The sequence below is a fragment of the Erpetoichthys calabaricus genome, chromosome 16 (genome assembly GCF_900747795.2).
Source record: "Erpetoichthys calabaricus chromosome 16, fErpCal1.3, whole genome shotgun sequence".
Classification (NCBI taxonomy): domain Eukaryota; kingdom Metazoa; phylum Chordata; class Cladistia; order Polypteriformes; family Polypteridae; genus Erpetoichthys; species Erpetoichthys calabaricus.
Window position 1 is genome coordinate 31,820,692 of NC_041409.2, and position 16,078 is coordinate 31,836,769.

General features: G+C 39.3%; 1 protein-coding gene across 8 annotated transcripts in view; it reads left to right on the plus strand.

The window, feature by feature from the left end:
• sipa1l1 (signal-induced proliferation-associated 1 like 1) overlaps positions 1 to 16,078 on the plus strand; it is a 309,330-nt gene that overhangs the window by 108,273 nt on the left and 184,979 nt on the right. For all 8 annotated transcript variants that reach the window (XM_051920056.1, XM_051920059.1, XM_051920058.1 and 5 more), the window contains one exon: positions 12,087 to 13,892. In XM_051920056.1, coding sequence (XP_051776016.1) covers positions 12,341 to 13,892 — 1,552 coding nt within the window. In that variant the 5' untranslated portion in view covers positions 12,087 to 12,340. The remainder of the gene's footprint in view (positions 1 to 12,086; positions 13,893 to 16,078) is intronic.

Consider the following 16,078-nt stretch of genomic DNA (forward strand, 5'->3'; position numbering starts at 1 on the left):
TTAGGTTTTGAGGTTTTCAATCTATGTATGCAGTATGCTGCTGCTACGTTGTCTGATTTAAAATCCTCTCCAATTATTTCAGAGAGTAGTTCAGTTATGAATTTCACTGGGTTTGGACTTTCACAGTTTTCAGGGAGATATTTGATTCTGATTTTATTCCTTCCATATCCATCATCCAGTGCAGCTAGTCTGTCTACAAGTACTTTGCATTCACAATTTGTAGCCATTGCTTTTTCATCAGCAGTAGATGCTAATTGTTCAACTATTTCAATATGAGTTGTGAACATTTGCTCAACGTCTTCAAGCATGTGCACCAAGTGCTCTAAATTTATTCTCAAAGTTACTTGCATCTTCCTGTAATTTTTCCTCAATTTTTTTCTGACATGCCTTTAAAGGTTGCCTCAAAGCAATTACTTAAATGTTTCTCCTGATCTTTAGTATCCTAAAGCAGCGTCTCATTTGTCTTGTTTATGTCCTTTATATCTTTCCTTATATCCTTTATTTCCCCTCCAAGAGCAGTAGTTATTTTGGTAATCATTGTGGTAATTGTTGCCTTCAGTTCGGACTGTTTGTTTCAGTCTCCACCATGTTCCGTGGGCAGAATACCAAGCCCAGTTACAGTCAGTGCCACCAACTTGCAGGAGGTAGTCGACAGTGGGGATAGTATGGCTATGCTCAGTTCCAATGAACCTTCTGGAATCAATGAGTTCTCCTGGCCTGACTCACTTGCAGTTTCACTCCCACTTTCGCTCATGGCTGGGTCGATGCTACAATGTCAAGTTCCCAGAGATGTATTCTTTTGCCTATTTAATCCAGGTCAGTTTCTGGCAGGCCATACCTTGAACTTGAGGCCTGTTCAGACTTAGAAGAAGCTTTAGCTGTCTTTGCCGTTTCTTTCTGAGCCCTTTTTTGCTACTCATGCTTGCACAGTGCTGTGAAAAAGTATTTGCCCCTTCCCGATTTCTTATTTTTTTGCATGTTTGTCACACTTAAATGTTTCAGATCATCAAGCAAATTTAAATATTAGACAAAGATACCCCAAGTAAACACAAAATGCAGTTTTTAAGTGATGATTTTATTTATTAAGGGAAAAAAAAACTATCCAAACCTACATTGCCCTATGTGAAAATGTAATTGCCCCCTTGTTAAATCATGACGTAACTGTGGTTAATCACATTTTTTGGAAAGCTGAGTTCAATTTCACTAGCCACACCCAGGCCTGATTACTGCCAGACCTGTTGAATCAAGAGATCACTTAAATAGAACCTGTCGGACAAAGTGAAGTAGGCCAAAAGATCCCAAAAAGGAAGACATCATGCCGCGATCTAAAGAAATTCAGGAAAAGATGAGAAACAAAGTAGTTGACATCTGTTAGGCTGGAGAAGGTTACAAAGCCATTTATATAGCTTTGGGACTCCAGCAAACCATGGTGAAAGCCATTATCCACAAATGGAGAAAACATGGAACAGTGGTGAACCTTCCCAGGAGTGGCATTTGAGATCAGTGTTCATGACTCAACCATAAAAAAGAGACTGGGCAAAAATGGCAGTTCCAAGGTGAAAACCTTTGCTGACCAAAAAGAATATAAAGGCTTGTCTCACTTTTGCCAAAAAACATCTTGATGATCCCCAAGACTTTCGGGGAAAAAATTGTACAAAGTTGAACTTTTTAGAAGGTGTGCATCCCATTACATCTAGCATAAAAGTAACACAGCATTTCAGAAAAAGAACATCATACCAACAGTCAAACATGGTGGTAGTGGTGGTGTGATGGTCTGGGGCTGCTTTGCTGCTTCAGGACCTGGATGACTTGCTGTGATTGATGGAATGATGAATTCTGCTTTCTACCAAAAAATCCTGAAGGAGAATGTTCGGCCATCAGTTTGTGACCTCAAGCTGAAGCGCACTTGGGTTCTGCAGCAGGACAATGATCCAAAACACACCAGCAAGTCCAGCTCTGAATGGCTTAAAAAAACAAAATGAAGGTTTTGGAGTGGCCTAGTCAAAGTCCGGACTTGAATCCAATTGAGATGCTGTGGCATGACCTTAAAAAAACAGTTCATGCTTGGAAAGCCTCCAATGTTGCTGAATTGAAACAATTCTGCAAAGAAGAGTGGGCAAAAATTCCTCCACAGTGATGTGAAAGACTCATTGCCAGTTATCGCAAACACTTGATTGCAGTTGTTGCTGCTAAGGGTGGCACAACCAGTTATTACGTTTAGTGGGCAATTACTTTTTCACATAGGGCCATGTAGGTTTGGATAGTTTTTTTTGTTCCTTAATAAATAAAATCATCACTTAAAAACTGCATTTTGTGTTTACTTGGGGTATCTGTCTAATATTTAAATTTGTTTGAAGATCTGAAACATTTAAGTGTGATAAACATGTAAAAAAAATTAAAAAATCAGGAAAATACTTATTCACAGCACTGTATATACTTGCGTTAACTTTAATTAAAGTCCCTCGGGTTCAGTAAATACAGGATACCTCAGGATGATAGTAAAAAATAAAAAAAAGGTAAAACAAACCATGGCTAACAGTGTTCTTTCTCAAACGTCCATCTCTCGAAACAGACGAGACCAAAACCAACTTTTGCCTTTCAGAATGCTGCTTTACTTTTGAATGTATTTGTAAATACTAGGGGACTCTGCCCCCTTCTTGCTTTGCTTGCCAACCCCCGGGGGCTATCTTGCGGCTAAACTGCTCGAAGGGCGTGGGGTGCCCCTCCATTAAGGAAGCTATGGTATTTAAAGAGTTAGTATATAGAAGAGTATACTGGGCACGGGAGAAAGACTGTTTGGTCCTTAGTTACTATAGATAGAAAATCACTTAAGTATTTCACTACAACAGTCTATTTTAAATACCGATGAATAATAAAACACAGTAAAAAATAAAAAAGTGGATGTAAGGAAGTAAAACGCAATAAAAAGTAAATAAGAAATTAAATTACATTAACGCCTCATCAAAAACAATATTACTTTATCCTCTAACTTGCATTCATAAACGCTGCTTTCTTGCATTTCTGTTCGCATTTTGTTCGGGATATTTTTCTCTTTCTCATTTTTTTGAAAATTTCTCTTTGTTCTTGATTTTTATTATATGCATTTCTCTTTGGATCATTTTCTTTTTTTCGATGTTCATTATCAGCTGTTGCCACTGTTTTGCTACCACAATCTAAAATTCATTGTTCTTGAATAGACAATTTGCTTTTCTGCCTTGCCATTTATGTTATTAAGCTGCGCTTGACCAAGTGTGGACACAATTCTTTAAATAAATGCCAGTAAGGACATCCACTAGTGAAGAGTTTGGTTAACCATGACGACAAGGTCAGATGTCAGACCCTTATCATTTAAGGGTGGGGTTGAGGGGCATGGAGGGGTTTGATGCTGGATATATTTGCATTCTGCCATGTCAGGTCATTCTTATATTGTAGATTTTTGTCTTTTATTATCCAAATGATTTGAAGCCAAAAATGGATGAGCAATTCTCCAGTCCTTCATTTTTTTTCTTCTCTTTCCTTTCAAATATTTGATTAAAATAGACAGCACACGATGAATACACACAGGTGTGAAGGGCAACAAGTTAGATGGAACACCACTGGCTTGTTTGTCATTTATAGCTGTTTAGGACTAAAAGAAGAAATTAAGGGTGGGGGAAATGTTAGCAAGCGAGAACACTCAAGTGAAGCATAAAAATGTTGCATGAGCACTAACTGCTTCAAAAGAAATGACTGGTTTCTCAGAAACCTGTAACCATTACGGCACTCCAGGACCAACTGTGCAGACCCCTGCAGTAATGGTGCAGTCTTCACCACAGAAGATTAAGAACAAGCTAGTTAGGTTTCTTGTGCGTGTGGTCCTTTGCAGGAATATAAGCTCAAAAGCTGTTTTGGATAGGGCTGTGGCTTTTTCTGTGGCTGAACACGATTTTGGGTTCAATGTCGTTACTGTGTGTGGTATTTCATGTTGTACATTTTTATTGTCTATGCAGTTGGTATTCAGAAGAAAGTCAGCTGTATCAGAGATTCTGTAACAGAGATGTACCACGGAGCAGTCGACACCTGCTGAGTCAAGCAGCCCACAGCTCCCCAGGCTGTGTCACTTATTTTAACCCTTTAAAACATCATTTCAAGTTTATTCTTTTTTATTCTGTATACATTTAGAAAGAGTTCAAGTAGGAGTCTTGGTTTTATGTGACTTTAGGATTGTGTAATACCACTCTAAAACAAAATAATAATAAATACATAATTCTTCTGCCTACTCAATGTTACTTTGTTATGTATACTTTGTACTATAATAATAATAATAATTATTTGCATTTATGTAGTGCTTTTCTCGCTACTCAAAGTGCTTCTTACAGAGCGTTGAGCCACTTTTGTACTGTACCAGTATGTTCACGACACATTAGCTGTTAGGTGGTCAAGGGGTGAGAAATAGTTAGCCAGTTAGAGACAGGGGATGATTAGGAGGCCGGCATGACTGGGCTGAGGTGGGCAATTCAGCCAGGACACCGGGATACACCCTGCTCTTTAGGAAGGATACCCAGGAATCTTTTATGACCACAGAGAGTCAGGACCTCGGTTTTACATCTCAATTGAAGTACGGTGCCATTTTTACAGCACTGTGTCTCCCATCACTGCACTGGGGAATGGTGATCCACGTTCAGACCTCAAGGTAAGCATCCCATGCTGGCCTTACCAACATCTCTTCCAGCAGCAACCCAAGCTTTTCCTAGTTGGCCTCCCATCCAAGTACTGCGCACTTTTTACACATATTGTGTCATGTTGCAGTCTTGTGTTAAAATCATTTAAATTCATTTTTTACATCATCAAACAACACTTCATACCCAAGAATGGTAAAATGATTTTAGAAATGCCTGCAAATGTATTAAAAATAAAAAACTGAAATATCCCATAGACTAAAGTATTCAGACCATTTGCTATTACACTTGAAATTTGGCTCAGGTGCATCCCATTCTATTAGTTATTGTTTTTCAGTGGCGGGAGCTGAACAACTAGTTGACATTGCGGGAAAGCTAAATTGAGCAAAGTACTTAGATATCCTTAATGAAAACCTGCTACGGAGTGGGTTGAAGGCTCACCTTCCAACAGGACAATAAAAAGAAGTACAAACACAACACAGGAGCTTCTTAGAGACAACTCATTTTGGGGATTGAGAGTGTGTTTGTATGTATATGTGTGTGTGTGTGTGTGTATGTACTGTATATGCAGTGATCCCTCGCTTATCGCGGAAGTAACGTTCCAGACCCACCCGCGATAGGTGAAAATCCGCAATAGAAAGACCACATTTTTTTTTTTATAGTTTTAAGCTTTAAAATACCCCTCCCACATGCTTTAAACACATGTAAACTTATTAAAACACACTTTGGATACACACATGATACACAGATGTCGGGCTAAAGATATGAGTAACATAATAATAATCATCAGTTTTACCTTCTCCTGTATGATCAAGGTCTTCCTCTGGCACTTAGGCTCACTGCTACCAGAAGGCTTACAAGATGCAGGAGGCTTGGGAGCCATCGTAGGGCTTAAAACAAAATGAAAAGTTCACAAAAGTTTTCTCAGAAAAGTTGGACCACAAGCAAGGTACATGATACGCGATTCGTCGGGGACCCATGCTCGCTGTTCTTGCGAGATTACACCACGTTAGCAGCAGCTAATCAGAGCCCAAGAGAATAAAATCCACTCTGATTGGTTGAGTCTCCTCTTTCAGCCAATAACGGGCTTTGTAAGAAATCATCTGGGTGCTGTAACGCGAAACTCTTTGTCTGCTGAAAACCATATGCTTTGTTATGAATTGGCTGCAAAGTACACTACAGGTAGGATGTACTTATTGAATTTTTCCACGATATAGCGGGGGCGCGATAGCTGAACTGTGATAGAGCGGGGGATTACTGTATATCAATCATAAATATAATGAAAAGGACACCTTCTGATTCTTCTACAGTCTAAACAAAATGGCAACCCAACAAAAACTGAAGAGTCTTATGTAAGTATTTGTAAACATTTTAAAGAGTTAAAGAACAGTGGTCTAGATGCCTTATTGACACCTTTTACATAAAAACGCTGCGTGTACATGGCATATACTCCATCTCTGATTAGACAGCTGAAATACCTCTGCAACTCTTGTTGTTTCCTAATGGAATACAGATTGATCTGTGATAAACCTCTAACAAATTTACGTTATGCTGATGCTCCCTGCAAATGTATGCCCAGAGCAGCAGCTGCCATTAGCTTCAAACACCACTTGTCCGGTTAATCTTGTTTGATCTTTTGTAAGGCTTCTTTATGAATCTTACCCGTCCATTTGCCCAGTAAATGTCTGCCATTAGGTGTATGAGAATGCTGTGTTATTTGTCACAAATCAATGCAGGAGCAGGCGCCTCTTCATTGAGAGCTGCCTAAACATTGAGCCACCTTAAGAAATACGGCCTTTGTGGTCTCTGCTTTAGACTTGGAAATAAGCTCTGTCACCTTCACCTTTTTCTAGTTTGGATTTCTGCAGTTCTCTTTTCAATGGTCCTTTTGCACAAACTGTGTGCGCTTTATGCCACATTTAAAAGGTTCCTCCTTACACTCAATTATCTCGCACCAGAAGCCCAGCTGCACAACCCTCGACAAACCCACTTTGAGCTTTTAGCTCCCCCAGGTCTCCATTTGGCTGTATTCATTATAATGTTAAACTCCTTGTTTCTTTTCTCTCTCTTTGGCTTTTTTAGTTCAGTTTCTGCCATGCTTTTTGAATTTAGCTCTGTTAGTTCCAGCTGTGCAACAAGAGCAGTGCCACTATACATTTTATATCATGCAATTATTTTAGTTTCAGTAAATTATTTTACGTTCTGCCTGGAGTTTCACTTTTTTCCCTGCTTTATGCAGACGATCTCAATAATGTTCTTCTAATTTCATTTTCAATTCATTTTAACTTTTAAGTTTAATTGTTAATTACTGCTGCTGCTTGCCTAATAAGTTGTGCTATAAATGTATTTAAATGAGTTTTTTCCATATTTCTTGCTGTACATTTAAAATAAATATAATGTGGCATATCCTACCAAGAAGTAATTGATCAGATGTCACCACTGTTTGTTACTTTTATATGAATTAAAACATATTATATTTTTTTCATCATTTTATTTGGCCTCAATAATCATTTGATATGCTACTAATTCACTTTTCCACATAGACTTTAATTTTTTCCACAATCCTAAGCAACTTACAACCTTACAAGAGATCACAATCACGTACTTCAATGTCTATTACAGTAATCCCTCCTCCATCGCGGGGGTTGCATTCCAGAGCCACCCGTGAAATAAGAAAATCCGCAAAGTAGAAACCATATGTTTATATAGTTATTTTTATATATTTTAAGTCCTTATAAACTGTCCCACATGGTTTATAAATATTCCCCGTACAGTTATACAGCATAAACCCTTTATATTCTGTTAGTTATTAGGTAAGATTCGTTGAAATTATGTATGTAAACACAGTTTATATACTACTCACAAACATACGTATCGTATATCATTGAGGAGTTTTATTTAATACGTAATACAGTTTTAAACATATTGTAATTGAGTAGGTTATATAAAAATACGTGAAAAATCTATAACATGTAAATGCTGTACATAAAACCAAAATGTTATTTTAAAGATTCTGTAGAGCGTCTCCGATATCACATTTGTTACAGCCATTACGATAGACAGGCCACCGGCAATAAATACCAACAATGCAAGGAAAAAATTGTCTAAAATGTGTGCACAGTTACAATAAACGTACATACATGTACTAAGTATATAGAAAAATAGTTTTGGGTACTCACCAACTTGTCAGATAACAATGACATTTACTGCACTGTCACAGCTGTTCTAAAGGAGCCTCTTCAAGCGACTGTGTAGCACCCCCGTCATCTTCTTCCACTGAAGGCGTACTAGGCAGTGTTTTGCGTGTAAGGAATATTGTGATGGGCAGTTGCTGGCGCTGCTTTTTCGTTTGTGTAAAGAGGTTCCTATACACTTCCGTGGTGCCGTCAAGAGCATTTTTAAATTGCAAAGAACGAATCATTTGCGGGTCCCATTCTTCAACTGATGTCTGGAGATCTTTTGCCATTCGTAGAATGGTCGCGAGACGCTCAAGAGTTAGCACAGCACCCAGGAGCTTAACCGCGTGCTCTGATTGGGTAGCTTCTCAGCCACCCGCCAATAGCGTCCCTTGTTTGAATTCAAATGCGTTCCTTGTTTGAATTCAAATGGGCAAATCAACTGAGGAAGCACACGTACTGTAGACCGCAGACATCCGCGAAGCAGTGAAAAATCCGCGATATATATTCACATATGCTTACATTTAAAATCTGCGATAGAGTGAAGTCGCGAAAGACAAAGCGCGATACAGCGAGAGATCACTGTATACTGTAGTTGGTACTCGGCAAGGTTATGTCTCCTGCCAGGGCCACATAGTAAGCTGGAGATGGGGAATGAGTGTGCAGCCCCTCAGTCATTTAAAGTTAAAACCCTCACTACTACGTGACACTCCCTGTCAACCCCTATGCTTGTGTTTAGTTTTATTTGGAATATTTCAAAAATTACAATTAAACTGTAGCAGTTCTCTTATCACTAAATGGAGCCAGAATATTAGGAATGGAAAGCTGTGAGTCATTTCAATTAGTGATTGGGACATAAGTTTTAAAAATCCAAAGCAGTCAGACATCTTTGTTATGAACAGAATTTTAACTTATTTTAACTGTCTTTGAAAATGTTAAGTATGTTGTTCTTGTGATGGTGACTTCTTGTTATGTTTTGTTTTTTTGCACTGACACCGCTATTTAATTCTTTGCTGTAACTGTGGTTATATTCTATCATTTGCGATGTCTTCTGTCTGAGTGACACCTAAGTTAAACTTGGTGGCATGCTATTTCAAATAGCCGAGTATTGGATTGAAGAAATAACTTTTTTCCATGAATATTTTTTGAGTTAGAACTTGGGGAAAGGCCACAGGCTAAGTATTTTTTACCTTTTATTTTTAGTTAACAGTTTGTGGTTCTGCTGATCAGTTTTTCAAGTTCTTTCTTTGGTTTTCCATCAATACTTATTACTTGTTAAACAACTGTTCTTTGTTTCTCTCCTTGGATGAGCTTAAATTTTCTAGTCTTTCTTTCGCTGTCTGCAGTTTTTTCTGTTTCAAATCAAAGTAATTTTTACTGTTGACCATAGGGTGACTCTCATTAATTCCAATTAGCTAATCATCTCCATCGATAAGCAGAAGTGTGATTCTCAGGAATTTTAAACACCCAGTAATCTTCATAGATGAAGGCATGACTGTCAGGAATCCAAAACATTTAGCTACTTTCATCACTAAACACAGTTTCAACTTTGGAAATTCAAACCAACCAGCTGTCACCATTGTCGATCCACTTAGTCATTGATCTTCATGAGTAATCAAAGTGTCACTCTTAGGAGTGTGAACAGGCCATCATCGGAAATCGAGGCATTGTTCTCAGGAATCTGTAGCTGTCAAGCAGTTCACTGAAAATCAAGGCTTGACTCTAAGAAGTCTGAAGCAACCAAACATTTTCATTGATAATCTAGGTCAATGTTTCTTCAGCTCTTTCTTGCAACCCAATCTTGCCTCCAAACCCAGTCCATGACTACTGTCAGATCATGGGGGGTCCCTGTCGGGGAACTGCCGTACACAACCCTTTTTGATTGAATGCACCTGTGAGTCGTGACCCAAAAGGGCCAACATCCCACGACCCATAGTTTAAGTAATAATGATTTAAGCACAACTCTCAGGAATCTGAAGCAGTCAGCCATTTTTTAATCACTGAAAATACCATAATCTTGGAAACTCAAACCAACCTGTTACCACTATTGTTGATTTGCTTGTCACTTAAGGAGTACAAAGTAACCAGTTATCTTCTTCAATAATTGAGATGTGTCTCTTAGAAATCTGAATAGGCTGGCCATTTTCATTGATAATCTAGTCACGACTCACTGGCAACTGAAGCAGTCAGCCTTTTTTAATCACTAAAAATTGGTAACTAGCTGCCAAAGTAACAATTGAGGTGTGAATTTGAGGAATCTGAAGCAGCCAGTAATCCTCATTGACAATTAAGGCCCAACTCTTAGGAATGCAGAAAATTCTGCCATTTTCATCACTGAACACTGCCTAAATCTTGGAAATTCAAAGCAACCATTTACCACCATTTTGCTTGCCACTCCTGGGAATCCAAAGCAGCCAGTTATCCTCATCAGTAATCAATGTTTGACTCTTAGAATTCTGAACTGGCCAGCCTTTTTCATTGAAAATTGAGGCAATAACTCAATAATCTGAAGCAGTCGACCATTTTATTGAAAATTTGAGGCTTGTGGAATCTGAAGCAGTTGCTTTTCTTCATCAGTAACCAAGTTGTGACTCTTAAGAATCTGAACCAGTCAGCCATTTTTGTTGAAAATTGAGATATGGCTCTATCAGAAGCAGACACTTGTTTTTCATTAGTCTTGGAAATTTAAAGAAACAAGCTTTTACAGCAGGATGTTAACGTATTTAGGCAGTAGGGGTGTGACATTGTTGAACATCCATTTACATTGAGAGCTTGACTCAAAGGATTCTGAAGCAGCCAGCCACTCCATTGCTGAGCAGTGACAGATCTTTGGAAACCCAAGGCAGCCAACCATCAACACTGGTAAATGGTCACGATTTGCATATTTTTAAAGCTGTCAGTTGTCCTTCTAAATAGAGCCCTAGCCTCACAAATCTGAAGCAGCCTGCTGTCTTCCACAGTGCTAATTGGAGCATCTCTATCTCTACTATCTCTAAATCTCTAATTAGTTTTTCTGTGTGATGAAACACAGTGCTGGCCATTTAAGATTGCAAAGGATTTCTCTTTTCGCAACTCTTGCATCTTAGCAAGCTTCTGGTCAACAGTGGCCAGTAGCATTTGATGCGTTTCTGGCAGAGTCTCTCTTTTTCTGTCCATATCTGGAGCTAGCCAAACTTAGGCAGATCACTAGAGGCTGCATACGTTTTTGTCATCCTGATGCAACAGCGCATCATGATAAGTTGACAAGATTTATCATGCCGCCATCTTAAATTACTGGTAACTGGATTACGCGGCTTACCTGCCACTATTTTTTTGTGGTCCAGAAGATGCTGAACTGTTGCTTCTTTCAAAGAATTTGATTTTGTGAACATTTTTAAATAGAAGGAGATCATTGATACAAGTTCATAAATGTTTTCTATTTGTTAAACTTGGTTTGAAAGGTGGGTAATAATACAATTTTAGGAATATCTCGATGTAGTGTAGGAAGATGCCGTCTTTTCTACTGTCACGTGTATTTCTTTTTTAAATGTGAAGGATTTTCCTTTAAACTTACAATGCATGGCCCCAGTCAAAGCTGCAAATTTAGTTAAATTAGGTTTTTTTGTGTAGGATACAAGCCTAAAGTTTGTGTCAGGCAGGCCTGTGGAAGAGAGGTAATTAGCTTGTTACAGTCAAACCATAAATATCTTTCAGTGACTCACTGGAGCTCTGACTTTCTGTGATGGCGTAATTGGACATAATCTAATCACTCATTGCTCAATGGGAGGTTGCTATATTGACGTAACCTTTAAAACTGTGACAATGGCTTTCATGCCCTGATTACACCCTTATTGGTAAACTTCTCAATGAAAAACAAGAAATGACCCTGGTGTGGTTTTCTAAAATTTTTTTTACTTCTAAGAAGGCAAAGTAGGCCCCTTTAGCTTGGAAATTTGAGAAAATGTTTTTTTTTCTTCCAGTATCTACAGGATTATTGAAATATTGTAGCTTAGTCTATATTATGTAAGAGGAAGCATAATTCTAATTTTGTATTTCTCTATGCATCAATTTATGGATGATTTTATTGTCTCAAGGAGTATGAGCTAAACTCCTAATGCTTCAAACTGAGTATTTCATGGATGTGTTTAGCAGTCTCAATTTGGGGAGATTACATGGGAACACTAAATGATGACCGTACACGTATTTAGGTGCTATTGGTTTAGCATTTGGAGTTCCTGAATAAACTAATATGCTTTCTCTTTTTTGGTTTCAGGTTTTGGTCTTTAAGCTAACATGAAAAAATGGCAAAGCTGGTGAAGTGCAAAGGGCAAAGACTTCCAAGCGACAAACTAGTCGTCCCCATTTGAGCATCTCCAACGAAAAGTGGCTGTGTCTGGACGAATTCTAAATGCGGTGTGTGGTAGCTCATGCTGCCATTGCCTCGTCTAATTCAGGGTCTACAGTGTGGGCACTTAAGCCCTGCCAGTAGAAATGTTGCTCTGCTGAGACCCGGTAGAGGTTGGAAACATGACAAGTTTGAAACGCTCCCAGACTGAAAGACCAGTCGGGGCTACAGGCCCATCGACCGATGACTTCTACTCAAGACGTTTACGCCTGCCCAATGGTGGGGCGCCACCTCCACGGAGCGAGAGCACACATCTCACTGGTTGTAACCCTGGAGTGCCAAAAATGGGAGTGCGAGCTCGGGTGGCAGACTGGCCTCCCCGAAAGGATTCATCAACAAAGGAAAGCACAGGAGCTGGAGGGACAGTTTGGCATGTCAGTGTTGAACCTGAAGCAGCAGCTGCTCCCATTAGCAGTAGCAGCAACAGCAATACTAGCTCAGGAAACGTGCAAGTTAAAGTGGGTCACCTGAGTGCTCAGGATTCGTCCATGTTAAGAAATATTCATAACACCTTGAAGAGCAAGACTAGCTGTCATGAGGCGCCAAGTACCAGCAGCAACCAAGATAGCCGATTTCTTTCACCTGATGGCTATTTGGGATCGCCGCGCAAAGCAATCCGTCGTATTCGTCAGCGAAGTAACAGCGACATTACAATCAGTGAGCTGGATGGAAGTGGCAGTGGAGACGGAAGCTCTGAATGGGGTGCATCTGGCTACAAATGGTCACCATTGCATAGGGAATATGGCAGCACTTCCTCTATCGACAAGCATGCCGCCTCGGAGGAAAGCTTCTTTGACATGCTTAAAGGATACCAGGGAGATAAACCTGATCAGCGGAGTCCAGCTCCAGAAAAGCTTGGGGAGTTGCTTACTGCTGGACAAAGAATAATGAGTGGCTTTGATACTCCAGATGGGCCTATGGGCTCAATGTCCCAAAGAGGAAGTCCTTCAGGCAGGATGAAAGAGCGAGAGAAGCCTTTGAAGCGGCGTTCTAAATCTGAGACTGGCGGAGATTCCATTTTTCGTAAATTACGCAGTGTCAGGATTGAGGGAGATTTGACATCCAGAGGAGGCTCTGATCTGGATGACAACAGGTCAGAGGATGGCATGTTGCATCACAAGCCCTGGGTCTGCCAGAAAGGATTTGCCCACTACGACGCTCAAAGTATTCTTTTTGATCTGAATGAGGCTGCACTCTCGAGACAAAATGCTGTCCAGAGGCGGAACACCACGACTGGTGCCTCTGCTGCAGCTGCAGCCGCATCGTCCACATCAACCCAGCCAGGGGCTTTCAGCTCACCTTCAGGAAGTCAAGAGGATCTTAACTCCAAAGAGACTCCTAGTCTGGATCCTGGAGATGACAAAAGCAATGACCTTGTACTCAGCTGCCCCTGCTTTAGAAATGAGATTGGTGGAGAGGGTGAGAAGAACATTAGTTTGTCCAAGCTTGGCAGCATTGGGAGTGGAGCATCTGGTAGCATTGGGGACTGTGGAAGTGGTGCATCAAGTGGAAACTTTGAGTCCTCATTGACCTCCCATTGCACCAATGCTGGAGTAGCTGTTCTGGAGGTGCCCAAAGAAAGCCAGTCCTTGCACAATGATAGAGTCAAAAGGTACATTGTGGAACATGTAGACCTTGGGGCCTATTACTACAGGAAGTATTTCTACACAAAAGGTAAGACCATGAGAATGTTAAGAGCAATATGGACAAGAAGAGAATGGTCAGCCAGATATAGTGGCTTAATGCTCATTGATCTTGTGGTATTAGAATTTAGAATCCTCAAAGCTTCATGCTAAACCATGATTATCAGTCAAGGTTCAGGGTTTACAGTATCGGTAATACACACATACGGTAACTGTGTAGAAAAAGTGTTTTGTAACATTTTTGCATCATCTTCATCTAATCAGTTAATCTTCATTAAATGAAACTTATGTTATCCATGCCTATCAAAACTATAGAACAAACCTATCCAACGTCAGCTACTTTAGTCTGCTATGAGAAGCTCGACCCCTGGGATTAGTCTGATATGAAGAGGACCCTTCAAATTCAGTTAAAAATGTGTTGTTCCTGACCTGTGTTTGGCATTTTAAGTTACAGAAAGCGGCACTAAAGAAAATTTACCCTTTCGAGATTTACTGAATCTTTGAATTTTCTTTTCTACATCCAGTATAATCTGATTCACCATAACATCAAAAAAATCCCAAATGGGAACTGCCAATTATTTTGTTTATTTCATTAATGTCTTTTAAATATTCCATGTGCCTGTGTTTGAAAGCCATTCAGTCTTACTTATTGAGTAACTGATTGCCATTCTGAAACACTCAATGTCTTTTTAATCAGTTGTCCCATTTACTGTGATTAAAATTAACAATCAACGTGCCGTCATTGTCCACAAATCTATAAGCTGAATGGCTGTTATGTCTCTGGGGGGTTGAACATTTTGTGGCAAAAAGGAATGTGAAGTATATTAGTCAAATGGTGAGCACCTTTCAAAATGCATTAAGTGCTTGGAAGTGAGTCTCAAGGTTCACATCAAAATGCTGTGTACTGTTGTTTTTTATTTTATCTTTAGCATTCAAAGTTACACATCGTCAAATAATTTAGAAATAGGCAGATGTGTTTGACTCATCAGGAAATTGATAGAGAAAAGACATAGCGAAAAATTCAAGCCGAGAGTTGTAATCTAGCATCAGGCCTGATCCTTTGTCAAAGCCTAACTCAGCATGCTTAATCATAGTTCATAAATCAAAGCCATAAATTGTTTTTACCATAGATTAAAGTGAAGAAACACATACCAACAAAAAGATTTTATCCATAACCTTGGACGAACAGAAAATGTCCAGGATGACCTTTATAGTGTCACATTGTTGACGTCACGCGCCACAAATGTCTGGTCATTCACACTTTGTAGCAATAGAGCCAAACTTGTGGTGTCTAGTATTGTAAAAAGATAGTGTCTAAACAAAAATGTGAAATTCATTTAATGTCATTAAATATTTTACAAATACATTTTGAAATGTATGTACTCAAAACCCTTAAATAAAGGAAAATAGATATAAAAAAATAAGGTCACAACATTTTCGGGATAGACCTGCGTCATAACACCACTGCTTTGCTTGAATATTTAAAGTTATTTATTCTGTGATTCAAATCAACTTCATCCTCATCTGGTGCAATTTGCTCCTGAGTAATTCGGTTACCCAGGTGGCATTTCTGTCTTTTTTTTTTTTTCATTTCAGTTATCCCAAACCTGCATGCTCCCCCAAATCATGACCACTGAAATGCTTTATAAGTAGTGAGATTCTTATTATGGACAGTAACATTTCTTTTTACATGATTTAACAGAACCCAAATGATACATAATCCATCCATCCATCCATTTTCCAACCCGCTGAATCCGAACACAGGGTCACGGGGGTCTGCTGGAGCCAATCCCAGCCAACACAGGGCACAAGTCAGGAACCAATCCCGGGCAGGGTGCCAACCCATCGCAGATGATACATAATGTTCTCCTGAAAAATTTCTAGACAACTCTTGAGATAATTCTGAAGAGTCTGGCAAATTTTAGATAAGTACTGTTATTATTCCTACAGAGTATTTAGTTTCTATCATGCTACCCTTCTCAGAAATCTTTTCTCTTTTCCACAGTGCTCTTTTGATAGCCAAGTCATGAACACTAATTTTAGCAAAAACAAGAGAAGCCCACAGATGTTCTAGATTATGTTACCATACACTCCTGGAGTTAGTTGACCACATGTTGACCTTAGTCGTGATTTTGTATTATTATAAATTTTTCATCTGTGTGTGGTTTGGTGTTGCTCCAAAGTTTGAGAAATGTTCTTGAAACTGTGTCCAAATTC